The following is a 26975-nucleotide window of genomic DNA, read 5'->3' as shown; positions in this document are numbered from 1 at the left end:
GCCCTCATTTACAACAAAGATATTGCTCAGGAGAAATGTAACTGCCTTTTAGAGTATTTTATTGTGGAATTGCTTACTGTTTTTAATTCTGAGAATCTTGTTTGGTTAATCTACAGTTCAGTCATCCAGTTTGTGCATTCAAGCTGTGCAAATGTATTGCTTATTGTATTGGCACTGATTATTGCTTTTAATTTAAGATGGATTTCTCCCAGTCTTGACTGGTTTTGTTGTGTGGTTGGGGTTTGTTTGTTTGTTTGTTTTGTTTTGTTTTCTTCTATTCCTCTTGCAAATCTTATGTCCCCTATCACTTGCCAGCTTTTCTCTTTCCTACATGTGCAGCCTGCAGTTTTTTATCTCGTAGCACCTGGCCCTGCTAAAGAGCTGTATGTGAGGAAGACAGAATTTGCCCAGCTTTTATCTGAGTGGAAACCAGCTTCTGAAAAGTGAAAGAATTTGAAACCCATTTAAAATAAAAAAAATAAATGAATTAACTGATCAGTTAACACAAGTGTTGAACTTCCCAACTGGGAGGCGAGCAGGAGCCATTACCAAAGCAGCCGTTGCTCGGGTTTGTTTGTCAATGCCGTAAAAGCACCATCCTGCAAACGCCCAATGCAGTGTGGTTTAGGGGTGCAAATAATTATTTCCATTTCACTTTAGTGAGTGTCCATATCACTGGAGCAAAAGCAAATGCTCTTTTGAGGCAGTGGCGTTTGGTTTTCAGTGTTCAGGTTGATCAAAGGTGAAGCCTTTAATAATGAAAGTGTTTTCACCAGATGCAGATGTACGGGTGGGGAAAACAACCAAACCACAATAAATCTCTTCTGCTGGCAGAGCTGAAGGGTGTGGTGCCTGCTCTGAACACCACTCTGCAGGATATCAACATCCTTCTGGACACAGTACTCTAGGCCGCACCTTGAGTACTGTGTCCAGTTCTGGGCCCCTCAGTTTAGGAAGGATGTTGACTTGCTGGAGCGTGTCCAGAGAAGGGCAATGAAGTTGGTGGGGGGTTGGAACACAAGCCCTATGAGGAGAGACTGAGGGAGCTGGGGTTGCTTAGCCTGGAGAGGAGGAGACTCAGGGGTGACCTTATTGCTCTCTACAACTACCTTAAGGGAGGTTGTAGTGAGGCAGAGGTTGGTCTCTTCTCCCAGGCAACCAGTACCAGAACAAGAGGACACAGTCTCAGGCTGCATCAGGGGAGGTTTAGGCTGGAGGTTAGGAGGAAGTTTTACACAGAGAGAGTGATTGCCCATTGGAATGGGCTGCCTGAGGAGGTGGTGGGGTCGCCGTCGCTGGGGGTGTTCAGGGCGAGGCTTGACAGGATGCTTGGTTGCAGGGTTTAGTTGATTGGGTAGCATTGGATGATAGGTTGGACATGATGATCTCGAAGGTCTCTTCCAACCTGATTTATTCTATTCTATTCTATATAGGCTTGACTTACATTGGAACTGGTTGACAAAACTGGTAGAAGTGTGGGAAAACTTAAGTACAGAGAATTTTAAACCCAAGCATGCTATAGACAACGTAAATAATGTAAAAAAACCCCTATGTATATCCCATCCTGTTTGCCTAGGGCTGCCTTCATTCACCTCCATGTCATTGCCAGCATATTTATTTATGGTCTTTGCAAAGGAAATATTTTTCAATAGATGTGCTGAAACAGAAAATGTGTTGTCAGCATCTTTCCTTTTCCAACCTCGTTAGTGACTAATTCACTTTCCATCCCATTAAATGTTTTTTATTTCAAATATTGCATGAACACCTTTAACTATAATACCTTTGTGCTGTGAATGTTAGTAAAGCCTTAATATAAAGCTCCTGTGCGCTTTTATAATTCAATAAATTAAAGCCAGCTACCTGAAAGAGGTTGTAGTGAGGTGGGGTTGGTCTCTTCTCTGTAGTATCAGGTGATAGAATGAGAGAAAATGGCCTAAAATCGTGCTAGGGGAGGTTTAGTTTGGATATTAGGAGAATTTTCCTTGCTGAAGACGTGGTCAGGCATTGGAATAAGTTGCCTAGGGAGGTGGTGGAGTCGCCGTCCTTGGAGGCGTTCAAAAAACGTGTGACCATGGTATTTCAGAACGTGATTTAATGGCCATGGGTTGGGTTGATGGTTGGGCTTGATCTTAGACTGAAACAACTCTATGATTTTATGAAAATATGCAATGCTGTGATTTTCACCCTCACTTAAGTTAGTACATGTAGCTCTGCTGGTGCCTGTGAATTAGAGGATGTGGAGGGTCTGGAGGGTGTGTGCCAGCACAAAATACAAACCAAAACTGCACTTTGCAGATAGGGCAGCTTGCCTTTGCCCTTTTATCTGACAAACAGCTTTGAAGATACTGGTTTTAAATTAAATTTATGTTGGCTAGTGAAAACAAGGAGTAATAGGAGACACTATTAATATCTTCCCAACCAGCTTTTGGAAGCTAGTATCATAGCACCAGTCAGGGTTGGAAGGGACCACAAGGATCATCTAGTTCCAACCCCCCTGCCATGGGCAGGGACACCCCACACTAGATCAGGCTGGCCAAAGCCTCATGCAGCCTGGTCTTAAACACCTCCAGGGATGGCACCCCAACCACCTCTCTGGACAACCCATTCCAGGGCTTCACCACTCTCATGGGGAAGAATTTCCTCCTCACATCCAGCCTGAATCTCCCCACCTCCAGTTTCATTCCATTCCCCCTAGTCCTATCGCTACCTGATACCCTGAGAAGTCCCTCCCCAGCCTTCTTGTAGGCCCCCTTCAGATACTGGAAAGCCACAATCAGGTCACCTCGGAGCCTTCTTTTCTCCAGACTGAACAGCTCCAACTCCTTCAGTCTGTCCTCACAGGAGAGGTGCTCCAGCCCTCTGATCATCCTTGTGGCCCTTCCCTGGACATGCTCCAGCACGTCCCTATCCCTCTTGTAATAGCGGCTCCAGAACTGGACGCAGTACTCCAGGTGGGGTCTCACCAGAGCTGAGTAGAGGGGGAGAATCACCTCCCTAAGCTGTCACCACTTCATTCATTAGTTGACCTAGATTTTTTCATACAAGTATTTAGTGGAAAGATTTACAGTGGAAAGGCAACATAGCTGAGGAAATCAGAATTAAAAGTGAAGGATTCATATTTTAATTCTTAATTATGAAAAAGCACATTTAACCTTTTGTATTTACAGCATATTCTTTGCTCCCAGAGCCAAGCCTGTACAATTAGCTTGATAATACCTTAGACCTTCCAGAAGTTTTTTAGTTTACCTCTTATCCCCTGGAAACCAAGTAATGTTCTTCAGATTTAAGAGAGAGTTGAGAGAGGAGAAGATATGCTAATATGTAAGAGTTCTTCTTGGTGGCTCTTTGAAACAGGACAATATGATTCAATATGAATCAAATTGCCAGTTTGAATGCAGACCATGGTGTGCTGGGGCTAATGGGCCTGTGTCTAGATTTCTTCCCTAGGGTGCTCATCCCCAGGGTGCTCATCAGCAGTAATATAGTCTGTCTGAACACAGGCAGAGGGCAAGGGGTGTGAGAGTGAGGCCCATGCATTCAAAAAGTTGTTGTTCTCTGGGATATTTCTTCCACTGGAACATACTGAAGCTAACTGTTTCCCTAAACCTGAAGTCCCCCTTCCATGTAAGGGTTTTTAATCATTGCGTTTTGCTTCATATACTGAAGATCAATATGTATTTGTTCAGCAGAGTGAACAGTGCATGTGTGTCAATGTCCATCTGATATTTGAAGTACAGGGACTCATCAGCATCTATGCCACTTGTGGGTCATGGTCTGAATTGTCTGGGCACAAGTTGTGAAGAGTGCCTCCACGGTACTAAGATCCCAGATCTTGATAAACTGTAAATCTTTATAGACCCCAAGTCCTAACAGGCCATAATGTTGAGTTGTCTTTAGCCTACAAGCCTGGGTAGATTACAGCACACAGATTTTATACTATCTGCTAGAAGCATCCCAAAGCCATGAAATATGCAGGTTTGTCTCTAGTCGATGTCACCAAGCCATCAAAGTGTTGTGAAGGGCAGGCATCAGACCTAAGCTAAGTCTGTGATGATTACCTAGATTCCCTTTGTAAATTTCTGGAGATAAAGGGGAGTCTTGGGAAGCATTTTATCAGACCATTTTAAAATGTCTACTGCAGAGCAAAAAAACCCAGTTATCTTCTTTAGTTTCTCCTTTTCTCTAGTGATTATGCTACTTTGGACAACTGCTTCAGCATATTCTTCCACTTTGGATAAAGTCAGTCTCTCTCCTGATCCGCAGGTGATAAATGGTGTGTCAGACCTGTTTATGTATCAGTGTCTTTGGATTGGAATCTCATAGAAAATATAAGGGCCTTCAGGTTAGGTGCTGCCCTTCCTTGTTTTCTTGGTGGATTTCTGACCTTCAAAGTACGGCATAGGTTCCTTGTGGGAAAGCTGTGTTTCTCAGGAGGCTGAGTGCCAAGAAAGGACATGCAAAACACTGGTTGCATCTGAAACTCTTTCCTCCAGAGCACAAGTGTCTGACGCAGGCTTGTGGGGAGATGCCTTCATCCAGACTGGAGGAATGCAGGCATGTAAACATTTCTTTCAAATAATTCAGCATGGATGACTCTTTTGATTTGGTGGTGACACTCTTTTTCTTTTTTTTTCCAATCAGCATTAAAACACTTACTCAGAAAGTAGATTTGTTTTCCTCCACAGATGAAGAAACTTTAACCCCCATTTCTCTTTTCCTATAGGAAACCAATGAACTGTAGGACGGTTTGGGTGGGTACTCTTACACCTTCAGCTGTCATGGACAGGAGTTTCTCAAGGCTGAAGAGTCTCCATGGCACTATGGATTAGTGGTCAAGTCTTCCCTGGCTTTTGGACCTGACGCATAAGATGTTTTGGAGCAGACACCAATTCAGTTAGGATTAGAATACATATAGAATAGAATACATAGAATAAACCAGGTTGGAAGAGACCTTCAAGATCAACGCGTCCAACCCATCAACCAATCAAACACCACCCAAACAACTAACCCACGGCACCAAGCACCCCATCAAGTCTCCTCAAACAGTACAAAGAGAAGGGTAGAGAAAGTGGGGAAAACAGTTTATTTGCAGTTTGCCTGTAAAGCCATATCAATACCATAGATATGCCACAAGCCTGGCCCTCCCAATGCATATGCTGTTCCCATCAGGAAACACCTGGGATAATAAAAGCCAGGTCTCAGTTATGCAGAGGCTCTGTCCATGACCAAATCACAGACAGTGATAGTACCAGTGGCTTTGCAGGGAGCAGTTTAGCCCTCATCAGCTAACTTTGTGATGCATCTGGTATGCCTGTGTGCAAGCGTGAATCTGCCTACGTATATAAATACATATGTATATGTATGGCATTTTCATAAAGCAACCTGTGCTGAATGTTTGACATAACACTGTTGGCATAGCTTGAGTAAGTGGCAGAATATTACCCAAAAAATAAATTGAAGCAATGGTTCTAACATAGTTTTTAAAGCAAATCTCATTTTCTTCCCTAGACAAAACCAGGAGATATTGATTTGTTATTTACAGAACAGATAAATAGGACTCAAGTGTCTTTTACCTCTTGAGGCTTGCATATGTGAAAAATGGTTGGAGTGGGAGCAGAGGGAGTTGTAGCCTGTTATTTTTAGGAGTGCCTTGTGTTGCACTTCATTCTTTTTCCAGGGCTGTTTCTGGCTAACTTTCCCATGAGTTTTTAACCTCTTGCTCTTGTTCTCTTATGTAACAGGAAACAGGCTGACAGGAACAAATAAAACACAGCGTATCTGATAGTCGCACTCAGAGGAGCAGTTGATTTAGTTAGCTCTGCCTTTGCTCCTCCAAAGTAGATACATTTGGAGAGTCAGATGTGCCTCAGCTCCTCTCCAGTTGTTTCCCTGGAAGCAGCAACTTGTTTCCGTTCAAGTGGCACCGAAGCACTGCAAATATGAGAAAACAGCTGCGTTTCTTTTAAGCTTGAAAGTTGTGGCGGTGTCATGTCCTGGGACTGTGGATTTAAGTATCTGTTTGCTCTTTCTCCCACCCTTAAGGCAGGGGTTTTGTGCAAGCTTCAGGGGAGAGATGACATCGGACGGATTGAGCTGGTCCAGAAGCTGGCGAGAGAAAACTGCCAGTTTTTGCAGGCAGATAGGAAGCCAACGGAGAAGACAGAACAAGTAAGACATTTCTTGTTTGGCTTGTTTGTTTGTTTGTTTCTTTCTTTCTGGTGTGGGAGGGAGATTTAGGTCACAAAACTGAAATAGTAAAGCTGATGGTCAGAATCCAGGGCACACATTACTCATGGAGCTGTTGCTGCTCTCCTCTGGCATTTGCGTTTCTCTGTAGTGCATTCAGTTCAATAACTGTCAACACACTTAAATTATTAGGTTGTCATTAACTGTCAGCTACTGTTGTTAATATCTTGCACACATCTGAAACAGTAGATGATGTCAGGATGCTTTTGACCAAATTGTTGCTAGTGATTATGAAATATTTGGCTTTTAGGTTTTATTTAAATAATGTATAAGGCATATGAGTGCTTTAACTACTTACCTTAGGTTGTCTTAAAATTACTTTGCTACTGCTGTAGTTGGATGCGAGACTCGGCTGGAGCTGTTCAGTGTGAATTAAAAAGGGTGATCTGGATTGGGAATTCAGCTGTTTCTTTTCTTTTTTTAAAAATAGTGTTTTCAACCAAAAGTGACACTGAAAAAAGCAGCATTCTCTTTAGTGCTTCTAAAGGCAGTTATTGAGATCTTAATAACTGGGTTGGAAATGCGCTAAAACTCGACTGCTCTGCTTATAGCACAATGTATTCTCATTTTTTGACTCCTGGTAAAGATTTCTATTCTGATTGCATATTCATCTAAAGGTGCCAGGATAATAACTGCAAGCAACAACAAAAATCCCACCTAGTTTTCACGTGTCTTGCTGTAGTTTGTGTGTAATCTATTCCATTTTCTGCTTGCTGGACAGTAGAGGAAGGGCATAGCTTTAGAAAAGAAACTCTTTCAGCTCATCTGCAAGCTCATTCCTGATGATGTGAGGCTGCACAGAGGAAAGGCAAAAAATGAAATCTTATTTCAGAGCTTCATGCTGTTCTGTTTGGCAGCATGTAAAGTTGAGCTTGGTGTAGTTAAATATGTGATTGTACCAGTTGCTGTGCAGAAGGGTAATTAACCAGGCTCACATCCCTGAGATTGAGCTGCTCCTCAGCAGATCCACTAGCCATGGACATCTGGCAGAATTTCCATGTATTTTTAAACTGTATCAGCAAAGTGCAATTAAAAGTTTAGGTGCTTAAGTAAAGAAGATTTTAAGACAGGGAAGGTTTCTAATTGTGTTTCAGGATTTGGAAGGAAGATTACAGATTCTGTGGGCATAGGGGAAAAGGGAGTGTCAGACCAATACGCTGAAAATTCAGTGGATATTTTTGCTGCCTTACTCTGGTGATTGCAAAGGGTGCTGTAGTGTCAGCTGCAGCTCTATAGCTGCACAGATTACAGCACAATTCCAAAAATGGAACCAAAATGCACTCAGTTTTCCTTCTTTGAAAAGCGTGGCACTTAGCAATTGCTGCTATTTAGGAGATGAGTGACTTCAGTTTAGCAGGAGCTAGAGCAAGCTGCTCATATCCATACTGAGCAGTTACTGCTGTTGGGTAAGTATGTGCCTTTAGACCTGGGGAGGTGACAGGAAGGAGAAATGCCATCTGAGAGACTCCAGAAACCTAGGTCATTCCTCATGTGCCCTTTATTTCTGGGTGGGGAATGCCTTGCAGCTAGTGCTGACAATAACAAATTATGGTGTGCTTCCCCCACCCTGTTCTGCCCTTTGCTGGTTGTTGTAGGGTCGGGGGGTGGTGTGGCTCTTCCCTGCAGTCCAGGCAGCCTATGCTCAGAGTTAAGAGGGATTTGCAGTCCTCGGTGTGGGTCTATTTGCTAAGGACCCAGCAGGGCTATTGATTTCATTGGGAACAATCACCATGAAGGCATTATTGGACATGGGCAAAGTCTGTCATAGGGTTCTTAGTTTAGCTGACTCAAGTAATTTATTTTCACTGGACAGAACTCATGCTTTACTGTGGTAAGGGTGATGGGTTGCATACGTTCAGGAAGCTGTGAGCTTCCATCCCTTCCTCTCCCTCCCTTCCGCCCTTGTCGTGTGTGAGCGGCTCTGGTGCATCTGCAGGTGGCAGGATTTGGCTGACTGGGCAGAGTTTGCTGCTCTAAGCAGCTGTTCCCTCTCTTCTCCAAGGCAAAAAGCAGCAGACTGGGTTGTGCTGAGTGCCACTCAGATGTGGGCTTTTAGACTTCCTAAATGACGGCAGATTCTCTGGCATCAGCGTGCTGCCCAGTTCCTTGTGCTCACTGTAAAGGTTAGAGGAACAATGTGTTTAGGGTGTGGTGTCCTTACAGAATTACATGCAGCATGCCCATCTTTTCTTATTTTTAAAACCATGGTTTAATCTTAGATTGCTTTCTTAGCAACACAGGGTAATGGGTGCTTAAGGTAGATGGTAAAATGGAGCAGCTCTGTGCACTCTCCACAGGACCTTCATTTCTCAGAAAGTATCCTTGTGGTAAAGCTTCCAACAGCTTTCCTTCCTGGGGAGCTCAAGCAGTGATTTCACAGATGACCTGCCTTCCTCAAAAGCATGGAGTTAGGTCTGTAAATGGGGTGCCTGAACACCCTGCCAGGCTCCTCTCCCTGTGGCAGCCCATCCTGAAGCAGAAATGCACAGGAATTATTTTAATATCAGATGTGGGCTAGAGTAAAAACTGGGCTAGCTTGCAGGTCTAATTTTATGATTACATGCAAAACACATTCATAAGCCTAGGGAAAGTAAACCTGGATATTTGTATTTTTATGTTATTGAAGTATTTCATTCTCTTAAAACAATTGCTTTGACAGAAAGTAGATTAAAAATCTGTATTGAAATATTCAGCTATAGAATGAGCTGCTTTTGTTGAGAAGTTTTGCTTACTGTTAGCATTAATTGTAATATAAAAAGCAAGCTCTGCTTGCAAAACCATTTGAAGTTGTCTTAACTTTTGCTCAAGCATATATTTGAGATGCAGTTGGGGCATAGTTGCACTAAACTCTGGTTTTGGAACCCTCTTTAAGCAGCTAGAGGCTCAGTTAAATGATGCCTGTGTAATAGGATCACACAGGATCACAGGATGTTAGGGGTTTGAAGGGACCTCTGAAGACCATCAAGTCCAACCTCCCTGCCAAAGCAGGTCCATAGAATCTAGCGCAGGTTGCACAGGAATGCATTCAGATGAGTCTTGAAAGCCTCCAGAGGAGACTCCACAACTTCTCTGGGGAGTTTGTTCCAGTGCTCTGTGATCCTCACAGTGAAGAAGTTGCTCTTCATGTTGAGGTGGAACCTCCTTGTCCATTGCTCCTTGTCCTATCACAGGGTGCAACTGAGCAGAGCCTGTGCCCTCCCTCTTGACACCCAGCCCTCAGTTATCTATAAACATAAATCTATTCTCAGTCTTCTCTTCTCCAGACTAAAAAGCCCCAGAGCTCTCAGCCTTTCCTCACAGGGCATGTGCTCCAGTTCCTTAATCACATAGACATGTTACAGTTCGTGCAGTATTTCCAGATATTTCAATGAAGCATGGCACTGGTTAAGATAATCACATCTGTTTATAGTGTCATCCTTAGTGAGGTTGTAAAAGTGCTTTTCCCCTTTGCAACATGGGGAAAATATTTCTTAGATATTAGTATTGTTTTCATAGTCAGAGGAACAGAATAAGCTTTCATGAAACTGACAGTAATGTTCAAAGGAAATTTAAGACTCTCTAATGTGTTCAATAGAGAACTGAAGAGTATGAATTCCTTTATTCAACAGTATAAATGATATTCTAGGCAAGAGCTCTTCCACTACTTCCATGCATCAGTGGGGAGGGGAGTGTTTCCAAATCCACTTTGTAATCCCTTTACAGATTAATGTATATATTAATTAGAGTTATGTACTGCTTAAAAGGGTAGAAGTACGTTCAGCTTGAAGGTATTGATTCTGTGACTTAGCCAGTTCAAGATGGGAGAGTTAGATTGTAGCAGGGCAGGTGTATTTTCAGGAGGACAACAGATACTGGAGAACAGTTTTGTTAATTTACCGGGTACCAACTTTTGTAATCAGTGGTCTCATTAAGAAGACAGATGATTTGCCCATTGAAGCAGGTTAGTGGTTGTGCTGAAGCTGTTAAAAGGCTTACTAAAGAAGATTAATGATTTTAACCCTGGCGTTGTATGGATTACTCACAACTAAGGCATTTCTTGAGGAAATTCCAGCCATGACACATCAAGGTTATTCCAGGGTGCACCTGCCTGTCCAGCTGGATGCCTTGCAAGGAGACAAGAATGAACATCAGGACATGTCCAGGGCTGCAGTTTTGGTTAGCTTGACATAGTCGTGGCCTTGCACCGATGAATTGTTGATGATCAGTAATCATTGCTCCAACAGAAAAATATTCCTTAATGCTGTGACACCGAGTGATATCTGAATGCAGTGAGTGAGTGAGTGAAATCTGTGCTTTCCACTTAAAGAAATTCATCTTTGCTTGTTGTTGTACCTGTTCTGGCTGTGTCAGGTCTCCTTAGTAGCTTGAATGCAGATTTACTGCTTTTGGAGGCCGTTTTGCATCGCTGACAGAACTGTGGTTCTGATGGACATAATGTCTATAGCACAGTGAAAGTTTTTACAGGAACTTTCATGGCTTGACTAGCCATGAGATGGTGCAGTTGTCTGAAGTCACTGAACTAGAGCAGAATTAGCATTTCTGCACAAGAGTCTGCTATTTCCTTCATACCTCTTGATCCACTAGCATCAGCAGAGAGAGCTGTACCAGAGTAAGATGACTGGTTGGAATTTTGACTTAATCTTCAACCACAAGCCAAGGAAAAAGTCTGTCAATAAGGTTGTCGGTTTATAGCTCCATGCTGAGCAAGAGTAAGTAATTAAAGAGGTAGGTATATGCTTGCTGTGGAGGTAACCTGAAGTTCAAGTCTCTAGGCTAAATCAGAAAGAACAGAGACTTGAATCTAGTTCTGTCATGTTCTGGAGAGAGTGTCCTATTCCAGACGGTCAATATTTCATCAGCTGGAATGATTGCATAGCCCCAGGTGATCACCTGTTCTTCATAAGCCAACCTCTTTATCTCCTAAGAAGAAAAGTCTTGTGCAGGTGCTAGGATATTTTTTTTTTAGTGCAGAGCAGGCACAGGCATCTTTTTGAAACAGAAACAGTTTGTGAGAGGCTCAGATATAAGACTGGGATTGTTTGACAGCTAGGAAAATCTTTGCTTCAACCTCCTGTACACTTTTGTGAAAATAATAAGAAAAGTTATCCTATTTACTGTATATTTTTAGGAGGACTTACTTTTGCTTTTGTTGAGTCTAGTTTGGCCAGAGTTTTGGAAGAGAATGTCCTCTTGCTGGGAGTGCAAAGTAATGCTTGTGCTCACATGGTGCATTGTAAGCCTAGTGTAGGAGCATGTTGAGTGGAAAGCTCGCTCTTTGCTTTGAGTGAAGTCACATATTTCCGTAACACTTTATTTCCTCCAGATGCTTGGCCTAGTGTTTAAAAGAAAAGAAAGCCTAATTTGCTCCTCTTAGGTTTATTCTATAACACTAAACTACTTTGTATAGTAGGAAATTCCACATACCCATTTTGCATGCTGGGCTTTCTTTGGTGTGGAGCCGTGACTCATTCTTGCGTGGGACAATACCTTGGCTACTGGACTGATAGGGGTAAAAAGGCATGTGGTATTTAGCCAGCTAAAGTCTGGGAGTCAGAACACTGAATTGTTATTTTTGACTCCACTGGTTATTTAATATGGTACCTTTTTCAAATCATGTCACTTCTCTGCACCTTTGTTTACCCAGATATAAAATGGGGTCTTAAACATGTAGGACCTTGAAGCGGGGGGCTATAAAACCTGCAGTGGTTAATGAATGTTGATGAACTGCTTTGAGATCCTTGAGGGTGGTTTGGGCATCCCAGCAAGCTGGAAGTGAGTTGCACTTTGAACTGCTGAAGGCCAGGGGGATATGTTTTAAAAACCTAAGCATAGTGGAGGCAAGGACAAGGAGTTGTAGTCACTTTGTTCTCTGGGTCCTTGGGCATCGCTTCTGGGATGGTGCCATCAGCAGCATCCCTGCTCTGACTGCTTGTCCCAGCCCTGTGCTGCCCTGTGTTGTGCTGTTCTGTGAAGAGACACTGGAAATAATGCAGCTGAAAAATAAAATGCATGCACCTTTCTTATAGGGTGTATTTATAACTGGGTGAGTTTCCACCATGGTATGGGGATATGAACATGAGATGAGAATGAGACATTGTGGTAGTTTTGGGCTGAACCTTTAAAATTTTCCACAGATCTTGAACAGAAATTGGTAGAATGTAAACAATTCACCACTGGGTGTAAAAAGGCAAATAGTGGTAAGTTCTAAACCCTTGCTGACAAGAGCTACTCTGCTGCTCATGGTGAAACACAGCCTGCCTTCTTCTTTCCCCAAAGCCTTGTGGCTTACCAAATTCAGTACTGAGCTTGGTTAAATTAAATGTTCTTGCCTTCCCCCCCCCCTCCATTTTTTGTTTGGCATAATTTTAATCTAGATACTGTGCTTCAACATGTGGCCTCATAAAAGCTTACGTGCACAAAGAAGGAGGTGAATGAGGTCAGGAATGATGTTTTTCATGGGGAGTGGGACTACACAATTCCTGGTAGCACAAACACTGAAAACATGGCTCCATGGTTCAGCCTTCAGCTCCATTGATCAATGTGAAAAAGCAGAGAAACTCTCTAGAAGCTGTCATCTGCAGGTTGTCACTGTCCTCTGCTTCTGTGTTTCTGTCTAGATTCTGAAGCACTTGCTTACATTTCTAGACTGTCCAAAGGTTTACAGGGAATGAATCTATCATTTTTTCCCCTTTAGAGAAGTAGAAATCATCAGTTTATGAATTCAAAGTGTGTGCTGTAACATTTTCCAGTTTTAAATTTACTGTTCTGTCCCTCTCTCTGTGTGATCAATACATTTGATGACATTCCAAATGTTCTTTTCTTCATTTTTTTTCTGATTTATGACATCAATAAACTCCCAGTTATGCAGGTAATATAGTGGGCTTATCTGCTTCTGTACAGTTACTTCTACTCTTGTCCTGGGAGCTTTGAATAACAAAAGTGCTTGCATCTGTCAAGTTAGGTTACCTAAGTTCAGGAAGATAAAAGAGAAAAGCTGATAATGCTTTGAATATGTACCATGCAAACTTAGGTCATAAATTTAATGCAGTTTCTGAAATTCAGGAGAAATAATTCTGTCCTTCACCTTTCAGTTACTTAGATATTTAATGACATTCATTGTTCTGTTGGGCTTTTCTCTTGGAATTGAAATCAATCAAGGACCTCTTGCTTTGGCTCATAGTATGGACCTGGCTGAAAAGAAACAGGCAAGATAACTGGAAAACTGTGTTGGTAAGCCAGAAGCTGATGGCTGTCCACCACATCACCCTCTTTAAAAGTTGGCTGAGATTTGATAGTCTGCTGAAGATCAGTTATGTAAAAATCTGTGCTTCAGATCTCCCCCCTCCCCCCCCTTTTTTTTTTCTCTCCTGCTGAATAATTCCAAGAAGCAGCTTCAGTTTCCCTGAGGTGGAAATTTTGGACGGTAATGCAGAAGATACAGGGCTAGTGTCATTGAAGAGATGAACATGTTTCTGCATGTCAGGCTGTGCTCCTGTTTGGAGTAGAAACTGCACCAGAGTCGGCTCTCTAGTAGGATCTGCACTCTGCTGAAGTCAGTGTGGTTCCAGTGACAGAGTGCTCTGGAGTCAGTGATGCCTCCTTTGCTTTCAGATGCTGCTGGGCTGGCACCACAACCCTCCACAACTGCCAGAGCCATCTAGCTTTCTGTAGAGGTCTGACAGCCTCTGTCAGGATCTCACTGGAATAGATTCTACCAGCATTTGTTGGCATTTGTTCCTGCAGGCAGGCTCTGGAGACTACCTGGAGCATGCTGGTGTGAAGGCTTGGCCTTTTCCTTACATTCAGGCGCCTGCCCTATACCAGTCAGGATATCTGCACTGAGGGCTTTCTGGAAAAGGGGCAGCTTTGTCTGTCACCATTGCTGAAGCCTTCTTCACAGCAAGAAACTAAGGACAATTTGACCTTGGGGTTTTGTTTTTATTTTTTTTCCTAATAGGCTTCTTTTCCCCTCCCCGAATTTAGTTTCTTTTCATAGAATCATAGAATCAATAAGGTTGGAAAAGACCTCAAAGATCATCAAGTCCAACCTGTCACCCAACACCTCATGACTACTAAACCATGGCACCAAGTGCCACGTCATTTAATCATGAGACATCCCTAAAATCTCCACACCTTCTCCTTTTGCTATGGCCATTCTGTCACTCACTGTGCCTGCATTTTAAAGCTTAATTCAGCTCCTGCTGGTAGTAATTGATATTTTTTGGTGAAAGCAGGGTATAACCCTTAGGATCTAATGTTTTTGTCACACTGTAGCCTGGGAAGGTGGTGGCATTTTGCAAGACGTGCTTGACACATGATCACCTGTGGAGAATGCTGATTTGCTAGCAGTTAATACACAGCTTGCATTCATTTTTCTTGGTTGCATGTGGCAGCTCAAAGAGCAGGGGAATGAACATCCAGGCGATTAGTGGTATTTTTGCTGACTATCTCCCTCTAAATCAAAGCAGGTATTCCCCTCTCCCTCCTCGATTAGTGTTCATACTGCTGCGTGCAGCACCTCCTGTATTCTAATTCACAGCACATGAAAGTGAGGTCTCAAGTGCATCTGCATGGATTTCATTTTAACTACCCAGTGAAAAGTTTTAATTAGATGTTTCATGTAGAAACATGAAACAGGGTTTGAAATTAGCAATGACCTTGCAGCCTTCCTGGGATATATTTGCCGTTACCATGTGGCAGGTAGCACCCAGCTTTTTTTTTGCTGCTGGGTGGAACGTGCACATCTGAGCAGGGAAGGCTCTGACCTGTGGGAGCAGCAGCAGTTGCTGGTTCAGGAAAAAGTATTTTAGCCTCATTTGGTGACTTGGAAAATAATAGAATGACCTAACTCAGGAAGAGCATGAATGGGAGCTGGTATTTCCTTTAACAGCTTGCTGAGGATCAGACCAAACTCTGAACAGGGGGTGATGCTGGACTGCACCGCCCTGCTTGATCAAGGGAAAGCCATCCATCTCCCATTCCTTTGTGCATTGTCTCTGTCTCACCTGGAGTGGCTGGAGTGAGAGCACCCTTTCTTAATTAGTCTCTGTTTTCCTTGGAGGTGTGAGGAGCAGGCCTGCAGGTGCTCTGTGAGGAGCAGTATTTCTGCTTAGCCCAGTGCTGGGAGGAACAAAGAAGAGCCTGCTCTTTTGGTAGAGTAGGAAACAGGCACAGAATGAGAATATGCATCACATTTTCAGTTTGGTTGCAGTGTCTCCTCCCCTTTTAGCGGCACTAATATTTATCAGGTGGACACAGTATTGGTTTAAGCATTTTTGCCATGTGCTTTTGATACTGCAAGTAGGGGATTATTCACCACAACAACCTTTAAAACATATATGCTGATACAACTACAGCAATTACATTGATTTAGTGCTTGCAGAATACACTGTTTGGCCATATTTATCAAGTTAATAGAGAGAATAGATGTGATCGGAGGAGATGACACTAATCCGGGTTGGCTGGAATTAAGAGGTTGGCATTTCAGTTCTTACATGCAAAGCTTGGTTGCTCAGGTTTCAAGCTAAAACCCAGACATAGTCAGGCCTGGATTTCTTTGTGTGGATGGTATATGGCTGGAGAGTGCACCAAAAATCTGGCTTTGTCTCCTCATAAGGTGAAACCTGAATCTTTTCAGTGGAATCAACACATTGATTCTGTCTGTCCAAATAATCTGTCAGTCTGTATACGGTACCTGTAGTGAACTAATCATTGGGCTATATTGATTTCTTCTTGGTTTCCTAGATTTGATGAACTTGTGTAAAAGAAGCATGTGGCTTCTATGCAAAACTCCCTTTACAGTGAGTTCTTTACTGCTATTCCTGGCAGAGGCAGAAGCAGCTTGTTAAGCCTGGGTGGATTTGGGGATTGTCCCACCTTCTTTGTCATTGGCACCACAAGATTTTCCAGAGGAGTGCCCCACTAGGAATCCATCAAATCCTGCACATGGCAGGTGATAGCATCCAGCATCTTGGCTTTTCTCAGGACAGGATATGGCAGAATTCTCCTTCAGTAAGGAACTTGGGGTGCTTATGTTTTCCTTCTGTAGATACATGCCTAGGTGTCTGCATGTGCTGTAGGTATTTATTCATTAAACAGACTGAAAACCTTGCTAACAGCAAGAACTACTTAGGGAAATTTTGCTTCATCTTGTAGAAATAACCATTAATTTACACATTGTCTTAGCTGGTAACATAAAGAAGCTGCTTTTTCCTAGTGACCCATCTGTTCTGACATTCCTCTCCTCCTCCTCTCTTCAGATTCCTTCAGGTTTTCATCTAGCAGATTCTGAAAAGTTTCAGTCTCCTTTTCAGTTCCTCAGATCAAAACCTGAATCTGGGGCATCACATTTGAGACTCATACAAAGTTCTGTGCCCCTACTTTGGGAATGTTAGGGCTGTCAATGTCACCTTTCCCCTGCTCTCCATCCAGTGTCTCCTGATGGAAAAATTGACAAATGCAGGCTCTCTCTTCCCTGGGTTACCTTGCAGGTAACTCTTTGCAGGTACACATTACCACAGTGGCCTTCCTGAAGAGGAAGAGTGGTTGGTGGAATCGAGGTGTCATGAGAGGACTTGGGAGCTCCCTGTCTTGTGCAGGCTTCCTCTGACCTTAGGCTTAAAGCCTGAATGTCTTAGTGTCTCAGATCCTCGTTTGTACACAGGAGTGCTGCTTCCTTGCTTCCAGGAGCACTGTGAACATCGACACTCGGGATGCTCTTCCACACTGATGTGGTGTTTGAGTAGTTAGGGTGCACTGAAGGCTTGCTGAAGGATGCTATAGATAGGTTGAAGCAGCTTAATTTTTGAAGTCTGAAGAGATTGCTTCAGGTGACAGATTTTTATTGTGGGACCCCCAAATCAGGTACTTTTGTAAAGATGGCCCTTATTAGTCTTTTGGGTTTGTTTTCAGAGGTGCAGCTATAGCCTTCATGTCAGGAGACCCCCAAAAATCTGCCTCTCTGATTAATTTTAAACATTCTTTGTAAGAACCTATGCAGCGAAGGAACACGCTCCAGTTTTGCAAGAGATCTGGGCTATCTGGGCTAATTTGTGTGGGTTCCACAGCCATCCACTGAACAGAGTTCCTCTGTTTCTGTACTGGGTGGCCATACGCTCCCTGTGCTTGGTCTGTTCTCATGCACCCACCCTCGGCTGTTACACAGACACACTTATGTATACATACAGATACAACTGTTTCTTCCTGGTACAAAACTTCCTTTTGTACCAGGTAAGGGAAAAAGGCTGCAACTCCACTACAGCATTTTCCCTTTTCAGCTGCTGAAGCAATGCACTTCAAACTCCAATATTTGCTGGTTGACCAATTGACACATACTGTTTTCATTGCAGTGACATGTAAATAGTCAATATTTGTATTAGACAAAAGCTATAGAGCAAATCATGCATATACTTGTTGTTTTTAAAAGCTATTAAGTTTTCACTTTGTATGGTGTGTAAATATATATTAAGGATCCCCTAAGAGTAGAGACAGTAAAGGGAAAAAAAAAAAAGGCAATTTACTAATTTAATTATGATAGAAATTCATGCCTTACCTGCTGTAGGAGGAAATAAAGGCCTTATGGCATTCCAGCAGAAATATCAGCAAGCTGCAAAAGTTGCTTGACCACTGTAATGTGAAAATCAACTATAATCTCATAGGCATTTGCCATTTCCCTTGTATTTCATTAACACTGTGGTTTCTGGTGTTCCAGTGCTCTCGTGCACAGAAAGGTTCTGCAGCAAATGGTCGGGTACCCAGCCTGCTTGGTGAAAAAAAGTAATCTCATTGATTAAGATCTAATAATGCTTTCCCATTCTGGGGGTTCTTCATTTGGGCAATTTTGCTAATGCAGCACAACATGTAATACCATTATGCCCCTTTGACTTTTGCTTTTATAACAAATAATTTGTTCCAAATCTTTTTGCCTCTTTTTTTTTCTCCCCCCTTATGACTTGCCATGCACACATTGAGTGCTTGCTACAGCAGAACTTCTTCACTCTTGTACCTCAGACAATACATTTAATGAACTTTACCTGTGTTGTTAAGGGCAAGGAGTTAGCTCTAAATGGACTAGGGGCTTTTACAAAAATTAAAACCCTGGAGAGATGCTTCATCATGGGAAATCGCTGCCAAATGTTTTGTGAGCTTTTGCTTTCCTGGCACACACAATGTAGAGAAACCTTTTCAATTTTAGCATCTTGACATTCAGCTTTTTGACTTCCCTTGCTTTTACCAGTTTTTAGTCTATGAATATTTGCCATTAAAATGCGTTGATATGAACTTGCTTGTATTGAAATAACAATTGAGATAATATACAGATAATTAGAGGCTTAGCTCATGCTGTGCAGAAACTTCTTAATCAGATCAAATAAAAACCTGCATTTTATTTTTAGCATAGGCTAATTTTTAACGAGCTAGAGCTTAAAATCTGATGAATTGGCAGTGATTTCATGATTTGATATTCAGAAAGTGTGCATCCTGAATACCAAATGAATGAAAGTTACTGTGGGCTATTATTGCTGTGTTTTTTGTTTTGACCTTGGGAACCAGGATGCTTTAGTGTTTTCCACATTGCTAACCTTGAAACACAGTAACTAGAAAAAAAACCCCAACAAATCAGTACTGAAGGTTAGCAACACTTTTATTTTAGTTCTCCGGGGGCGACAGTTTGAAATTTATGGAGGTGGAGGGGAGGCATCTTAAAGATCTTCAAATACCCTGGAAGTTCTGGTGATGACAGCACTTTAAATTTTCACTGTCCTCAGAATATTTTCTGTGCCAGTGAAGCCTCACATAGCTGGAAGGAAAGGTGGTTGGGGAATGGGGTTTAGGTCACTTCAGGAGCATGGGGATGCCCAAGAAGCTGCTAACCAGTCCCTTTTGTTGCTATGTAAACATTATCCTCCTACGCTGTGGGTGTGTGTCCTCTCACAAAATGCATTAGTGTAGCATCATTTTGGTAGGTCAGGTAAGTACCTAGGTGTAAAGATTGTACATTTTATGTCAAGTAAATGCTCATGAGCCTAAGGTCTTGTCTCTTGCTTTCATGGTTCTTAACAGGTAGCCAATGCACTAATACAGACTAAAGCTAGAGGAAGAAAGACAACTGCACAAAGTTTCCTCTGGGATAGATAGAGGCATAAGACAGAGACAAAGGATTTTTGTTGTCTTTACTGAGTGGATAGTTACACTGCACATTCATTACTTACACTGGAAAAATAATTCATAACAGACATCTTCAGGTACAGGATCACTTGCATTTTAAGGGAGCAGAGGAAAATGTAAGTAACTTGACCTGAGAATATGATTAATTTTATTTAAAATGTTTTAGATACCTGGGATAAAAAAACCAGTCTTTTTTGTTGTGTGGTGGGGGGTTTTTTTGCCCACCAGTTAAATCATTGTTGTCTCTGTATTTCTGATGGCAGTCTCCTAATCCTCCAATACCTGTGCTAAAATTCACAGTGTCCATGAGGCACTGCTCCTTCTGACCTAAGTTATGATGATGCATAAAATAAATCATTGCAATTACTGAGGCAGTCTCAGGCACTTAGTAACTTGGGTGATTGCTTCTTGAAACATGACCAAACCGAAGAAAGGACCATTAGTTATTTCCCTGGAGTACTTGAATATTGTAACCCTCTCCAGAGGGTTTTATTAGGACTTAAGACCTGGCCATTTGTTCACACATCTCATTTTATCTTTCCTTTTCTCAGATGCTTTGTGAAAGCTGATGAATACCAGAGCATGCCTCTTCTTCACCCACAGCACCTCCTTATCTGTCATAGTTCAGGTCAAATAACAAATGACCAACCAGGTACAAAGAGCCCAGTAGGGACAAAGTAAACAGGTTTAAGAAGTCATTACTGGAAGGACTTAGGAGAGTGACTTCCTGAAACATATAACATAAAAATATTTTCCTGAATAAGGAGGAAGAAGTTGGTTAGATGAAATCTGAAGCATGTACACAAAAAGACTACAATCCTGTGTAAAGCTACAGAACTTGTATGAAGCCATGATGGTCAGGGAGGAATTGAAGCCAGAAGTGGGTGAAGGCAGGTCAGGACAGGAAAGATATGAGAGTTTTAGTTTTTCTTGGGTGACAGCATAGGTGTTGGCAAGGTCAGGGTGGTCTTTGCTATGCTGGCCAGCCAGTGGTGATGGAATATGGGGAAAGGAAGAGAATTGAGATCAGGACATAATATGTGTCAGTGGGCATATGCATCCTCAGATGGAGCCCTTGGTGGCTGAAGAAGCTGTGGTGCATGTAGTGTGGTATAAGAAGGTGGTAAAGAGGGGTTGTTAACTCTTCCTGGAGGTGACATTTATTCACATTGCTCAGGAAGTTAAGGAGAAGACATTTTGAGGGAGGAGAAAGGGAGTGATCCAAGGGAGATTATGTACCTGAGAAACTGGTGTTGATGCTGCATCTTGTGTGAAAAGGATGGGGAAGAAAGCCTTTGTAGGCATGATGGTGGCTGGAGAAGAAGAGCTAGAAAAACATAACGGGGAAATACCGTCAATGGTCAGTGAGTGATGGATATTTTGATGCTTTATGGATGGGACTGGCAGTAGAACAATATGGTCCAGAGAGAGTTGTCTTGGTTAAGACTGGGGAGGAGGTGAGGTCCTGTCAAGGAGAGGTTGAGTGTTAGCTGCTGATAGCATCTGAGCTCGGCAAGACAAGGAGCTGCTCCTGGTTCAGGGCTGCTTCAAGGGTAGATCAGATGTCCTTGTTTTGGGGCTGGCAACATCCATCAGAAGGGTGGAGCAGATGGCTGGAAGCAGTTATAGCTCCAGCTGTCCCAGTGTGATGTGCTGCTGTACATCTGGCAGTTCTTCACACTGGCAGGAAGACTTTTTAACTAGTGTTGTTGTGAATGGTCTTCTGGTGTCAAAGTGCAAAGGGAGTTTGAGAGGTGCGCTCTGTCATTTGCAAGGTTTCAGTCTTGATTGAGGCAAATCCTAGCAGCATGTGCAGTGTGTACTCTTTTAGTCAATATCAATTCAGTGATAGATCTGGTTAAATTGCCTCATACAAAAATAACATTTTGGATTAGTTCTATCAACTTCTCATAGATGAGAGTGAAATCGTGCATATTCCTCCACAAAGGAACCATTCTGTGCAGAGGAGGACACTCAGCCACACAGATGAGTGTTTACTCAAGATGCTCTGCATTTCATTGCAGATACTGTGTGATTTACCAGTTGCCATGGGAACAATACATTTTTCATTCCATAACATGAATAAATATTGAGATTGCTCTTGGTATAACTAACTTAGCTCTCTCCTACAGTTGGGCACAATTGTATAATCTAAAAAAGCAGAGAGGAAACTCCCAGCATTCAGACTGAAATTATTTTGGAGAGTATGTGGCTAGCTAAGAAGCAAGTACCTAATTCCATCTGGAACCAAATAAAAGTAATTATTTAAAATCATAAAATGGGAGAAATATAAATCATAGAATCTTAGAATGGCTTAGATTGGAAGGGACCTCAGAGGTCATCTACTTCAACTTCCCTGCCGTAGACAGGGGCACCTCTCAACTAGATTTGGTTGCTCAAGGCCTCGTCCAATCTGGCCTTGAGCACCTCCATGGAGGAGGCACCCACAACCACTCTGGGGAACCTACTGCAGAGTCTCACCACCCTTGTACTGAAGAATTTCTTAATGTAAAGTGTCACTTCGTAATGTAAGCACTCTTTCTCATGGTGATCTTGCAATAAAATTCCTTTATTTATTGTGTGCTATAACCTCCACTTTTGAATGAATTATGGCTGACAACAGCTGCTTGATTGTTAACCTGCTCTTTCTTGCCTCTCTTACTCTTTTGTTTGTCACTTTTGCTAAATGTAGACAACAAACCTTGCATCAAAGGAAAAGAGAGAGAAAAAGAGAGCCTTTAATTTGCTCCTGTGCATGCAACATTAGTAAAAAGCATCCTGTATAAAAACAGCCTGATTTGTCTTGTTTCTGTAGTAGATTATTTGTTGACATCAGAGAGCTTTTATCCTACATAATAAATGCAGAATCAAATCTCCTGCTATTAGGTGGAAGAAGTAAGCTTTATTTTTCCTTCTAAATCCTTTTGTCTTTTCTTTTTGGCAGCCTTATTGCATGCTCTACATGTTGCTGTCTACTTAGGATACATTATCAAGGCTGTGAGTGATTAGTGGCTTATCTATTTTTGAATGATTTAGATGCATGAATTAATTACCAAGAAGAGAACCATTAGAAGGCATTAGTAAAAAGGCTGGTCATTTCAGGCTGTTTCAGAGGGAGTTAAAACCATCATCTAATCCCAGGAAAACTGTATTAATAGTGATTTAGTCTTTTCTCAAAAGAAATCACCAGACTTCATCTAACTTAGTTGAAAACAACCACCAAAGCACAGGATATAGGCTCTACTTTGTGACATCAGCTGTTGGGGTGGAAGTTAAATTAATTGGTTTTACTTTAAACATTAGCTTTGGGATTTTTTTACTCCCTTAGTGTTTTTCTTCACACTTGCTGTTAGAACCTTGTATTAAATGTCATTGCATTTGAAAGAGTCTGGTTCTGGAGTTCCTGAGAACGAGCTTAAGCTTTATATATTTTGGTTGGTTGGTTGGTTTGTTTTAGAGTTAGTCTTAAGCGTTTTTGTGAGGCCAGAACCAGCTTTACTTAGCCTTAGCTGTCATCTCATGAAAAATCAGATGTGTGATTGCAATGCTTCAATAAAAAGAGAAATGCTTTACAGTGATAAATGTAATGAGCAGCACCTCAGTTTGATAGACAATTTTTAGTCTTCCAGTTTTGGAATTGTGGCTTATAATGTGGGTAGTGTGTGTGTGTGTGTGTGTATATATATATATATATATATATATATATAAAATTAGAGTAATGACATTGTCAGCATTGAGAGGTGCTGTGGACATAAGGCAAGAGACAAAGGTTTCTCTGGTAGATAGGAAATAAGTAATATTTTGAAACAGTGTTTTGCTTTACACCAGGTACAAATTGGAAAAGAAAGGGATCAGCAGTCTTGTCTGTTTGACTTAGAGGTTGTATATGTCCAACACTGGTAATTAGAGCAGTATAAAGCTGACAGTGTCATATATTTGCTGCCATCTCTCTTCCATTCCTGCAGGAGAATTTATTTATTGCTATGTCCATTGTAAAGATCATAAGGCCTTTGTACACATGTCCTTACCAAGGTGAATATTAGTCTATGTTAATAAATTAAATCCACTAATGTTAGTGAGCTGTCTTCTGCAGGTTTCATTCTTGTGTGAAAGCTGTATGGGGTCTGCTGTAGAAGCCAAGTCTGAGCCATGTTAGATGTTAATCAAGTTGTTACCTGTTTCCCCTTATATCCCAGTAAGCTCTTGGATTACACCTTTCTGTTGTAACATTTATCTCAAGCATAACTTCACTTCTGTATATCTAGTCAATCTTCCATTCCCTGAGGCATATAGCAATAGTAGTATGTGTTAGCAGTCGTGGGGGTATCTGGGTTAAGTCTGTAGTTCTTGAATCCTCAGCAGTGCTCACAACTTCCTGTCCAAGACGTAAATCCTGTCGGTTTTATATGATTTCCTTCAGGTTTGTCACTGCAGCTAAGGTTTGATCCACTGGCATCACTAGAAGACACACTTGGTAGCTGGGAGATTGAACTGTTGCTTTAACCACATATGCAAGGGGGATGTGTCTGGTATTTGAATTTTGTCCTATAAGAAGCTTCTCATACTTGGGGGGGTGGGGGGATGGTTTTCAATCTTTTATTTTTTTCCCTTGTGAAGAAAACAAGGCAATTGCAAAACTCTCTAAGGGCGGAAATGTAGATTTAATTTTCCTACCACTTACTCTGGGAACCTTGGGACCTGGACCTCCAGGCATGATAAGCTCCTGGAGGGTAAGAGATGCAGAAGCCCTGCCATCCTGGAAGTGAGCAGTATGTGCAGGCAGTGAGGGTAGCCTGGCAGGCTGCTTTCTGTCCAGACCAACATGTTCTGCTGCTGTTTCAGCTGTAGTGAATCCACATTTTGGAAGTAGTTTAAAAAATAAGGTTGTCCTGCAAAATTTCCAACCAGCTCCACAACCCACCACATCGATTGCAAGCCACTGGAAAGGATGGTGGGCACCTGCCCCTTTTGTGGTATGGTCACATTAATTTCCCTGATGTAGTGCAGATTTTTCTACACATAAACATGCTCTAGGCCTGCAATTCTTCCACATCTAGGTATTTTTGAAGTAAGTGCTGTCCTGCCAGCTGTGAGAGAATGATAACAATATTAATACCATCATCACATCTTTTGTCTGTCTCTCTCCCCTACCTCTCTCTTTCATTTGCCCCTTTGCTTTTGTACAGTTACAGAGAGAAGGTCTTTCCCAGATTGTCCTTGCCAAGGTGGTAGCTCCCTGTCAAGCTGTCAACCCTCTCTACTAATAGCTATGAAGAGCGTGTGCTCCAAGAAATAGATAGCCTTCAGTTGTCTTAAAAAGCCATTTTTCATTATCTAACAGAGAGTTGTAGAGTGTTAAGGTTATGATATTGTTACTTCAGTGATTGTGATACCAGTAATGTTTTTTTTTTCATGTTATTTTAGAAAGTGTGTCCTTTTTCCAGCATTGGAGGTGTTGCTTCCTTTCATTAAACTTGCTCCATGGAAGGGCTGTCATCTTAAATGTTAATACTTGGAGGCAACAGTGGGCCAGTTAGGGATACGGACAATTCAGTCTCAGTTTGGGGCATTTCTTGCTATTAACCTGTGAAATGCTGCGTGAGGCCCCTCTTGAATTGTATGGTTAATGTTTTTCAAGTGCCCTGCACAGTGAGCCCAACCTTAGTTGTGGTGGGACCACCACTTGGGAATGTCACTTAACTGAGCATTTTTTTCTTTGCTCTAGGACCTAACCGCAGCCTTTCTGCTCACATCAGGGCTCACATTTAGCAGTGCCCTATTCCCATGAGTGGTTTCTTTCTTCCTAGTAATAGGGAAAGCAGAAATAATCCTACTCTCAGCAGTTTTGGGATTACAGGCAAAAATTGAGTTCCTTGATGTATGACTATGTAGGGATATTAATCTTTTCCCTGATGCCTGTTGTCTGTCATCTCTGTCTTACCAGCACTGTCCTTTTGACCCCTCTACAAAAGTAACTTGCTATTAATGTTGCCTTTGCCGCAGATATTCAGCATGCAGATGACAGCACCAGCAGTTTTTCTAAAAGGGTTTGTTCTGTGCATTATCAGATGTGATATTCAAAATTGGCTTCAGCAACAAAGGATTTGATTTATTTTTTTCACCCCCCATGATGTGGCTCATGCTCATTTTACAACCATTTGTGAAGTTGATAAATTCTGAGGTTTTGTTGAGCCGAATGTCGGCTCTTTGTTGTGCATCTCTCAGCATGAGACTACTGGGAAGTTTTTGTGCAATCCCTTGGTACCCTTTGCTGGGGAGGGTGGTAGTCAAGCTATTTAAGGTGTTTTGTAGTTTAGCTGACTGGTCAGAAGTCACTGAGAGCCAAAATAATCACTGTGTAAGGCATTTTAACTTCATTGGTGGATTTCTGTTTCTCTCAGATGTTTATGAATCTGTCTGGATGCGTTCCTGTGAGACCTCTGCTAGATTCTATGGTCCTGCTCTGGCAGAGGGGTTGGACTTGAAGATCTCCAGAGGTCCCTTCCAACCCCTAACATTCTGTGATCCTGTGATGTAATGAGCCTGGAGAGAGCTCTGAGCTAAAGCAGCTGTAACTCTGTAACTATTGCTGTGTCTAATCTAATTCTCAGTGAGTGGGTTTGGAGACCTCAGCGCCACACTGCAGAGGCAGGTGCTGCCAAATTTCGCAGTGGATACAGCAGCGTCTCAGCAGAGGGCATTTTGTTTCTGCTTTGACCATGTCCCAGTGCAGGTCCTTAATTGGTATACAGAAAAAGGCAGAGCCTCAGTGAGGGAGCAGGACATAGTAATAGTAGCAACAACAACAACAACAACAATAATAATAGACCTTCCTGTCTTTGTCATGTTCCTCTAATTCTTCTTTTGCTTAGATGATATGTGCCAGGGTTTGATTATAACATCCAAGCAAAAAGATACCTGCCCAGGCAAACTGTGAATCTTCTGAAAGTGAAGATCTTTAGTGGCTTTTGTCCTGCTCTGTCACCTTATTGAGTGCCTTCCCTGCACTGTAGTGGAAGCCTGTTCACAGTTGTGCTTCTGAGCTCCCTTCCAGCTTCTGCTCTTTTATTTCACACCTCTTACATGGAAATATTTGTGTGCGTGCAGGGAAGCTCCATGGATTCATTAGGGGAGGAGGGTCTCGTCTTCAGAACACAAACAGCCCCAGGAATTCTTCATGTGTGCCTTTTCCCTTACCTCTCATGGGCATGCCCTGGCACCAGCTGAAAAGACACAGAGACAGAAGTTTACCAGAATTATCTCATTGCATTGAGTCAGTTTTACCAATTTATGCTATGAAAACAAAATGTTCTTGCCCTCTGTAACTCCTAGAGGAGGTAATTTATTTGTTATTTAATGTGATTTTGAAGCAGATAGCCTGGGTAAAGTTTGCTTTTTTGCCTGTTGCCCAAAGAAGATTCTCTTTGCCTTTGCTCAGTTGTTTGGCAGCAGGAAGCTCTGTCTGCAGACTGAATTTTCTGTGCTCCATTAAGTTCAGAAGTGGTTTAAGCTTATCTGTAATTGCTGTATCACCTCTTTACCCATTGAAACCAGCAGTGTGGGAG

The 26975-nt window shown here is 42.1% G+C and overlaps 1 protein-coding gene across 1 annotated transcript in view; it reads left to right on the top strand.

The window, feature by feature from the left end:
* RAPGEF5 (Rap guanine nucleotide exchange factor 5) overlaps positions 1-26975 on the top strand; it is a 174622-nt gene that overhangs the window by 71768 nt on the left and 75879 nt on the right. Inside the window, exon 9 of the mRNA XM_054161174.1 lies at positions 6043-6168. Within this exon, the coding sequence (XP_054017149.1) occupies positions 6043-6168 (126 nt within the window). The remainder of the gene's footprint in view (positions 1-6042; positions 6169-26975) is intronic.

The sequence above is a fragment of the Dryobates pubescens genome, chromosome 4 (genome assembly GCF_014839835.1).
Source record: "Dryobates pubescens isolate bDryPub1 chromosome 4, bDryPub1.pri, whole genome shotgun sequence".
NCBI classification, from domain to species: domain Eukaryota; kingdom Metazoa; phylum Chordata; class Aves; order Piciformes; family Picidae; genus Dryobates; species Dryobates pubescens.
This window is presented reverse-complemented; position numbering and strand designations above follow the sequence as displayed.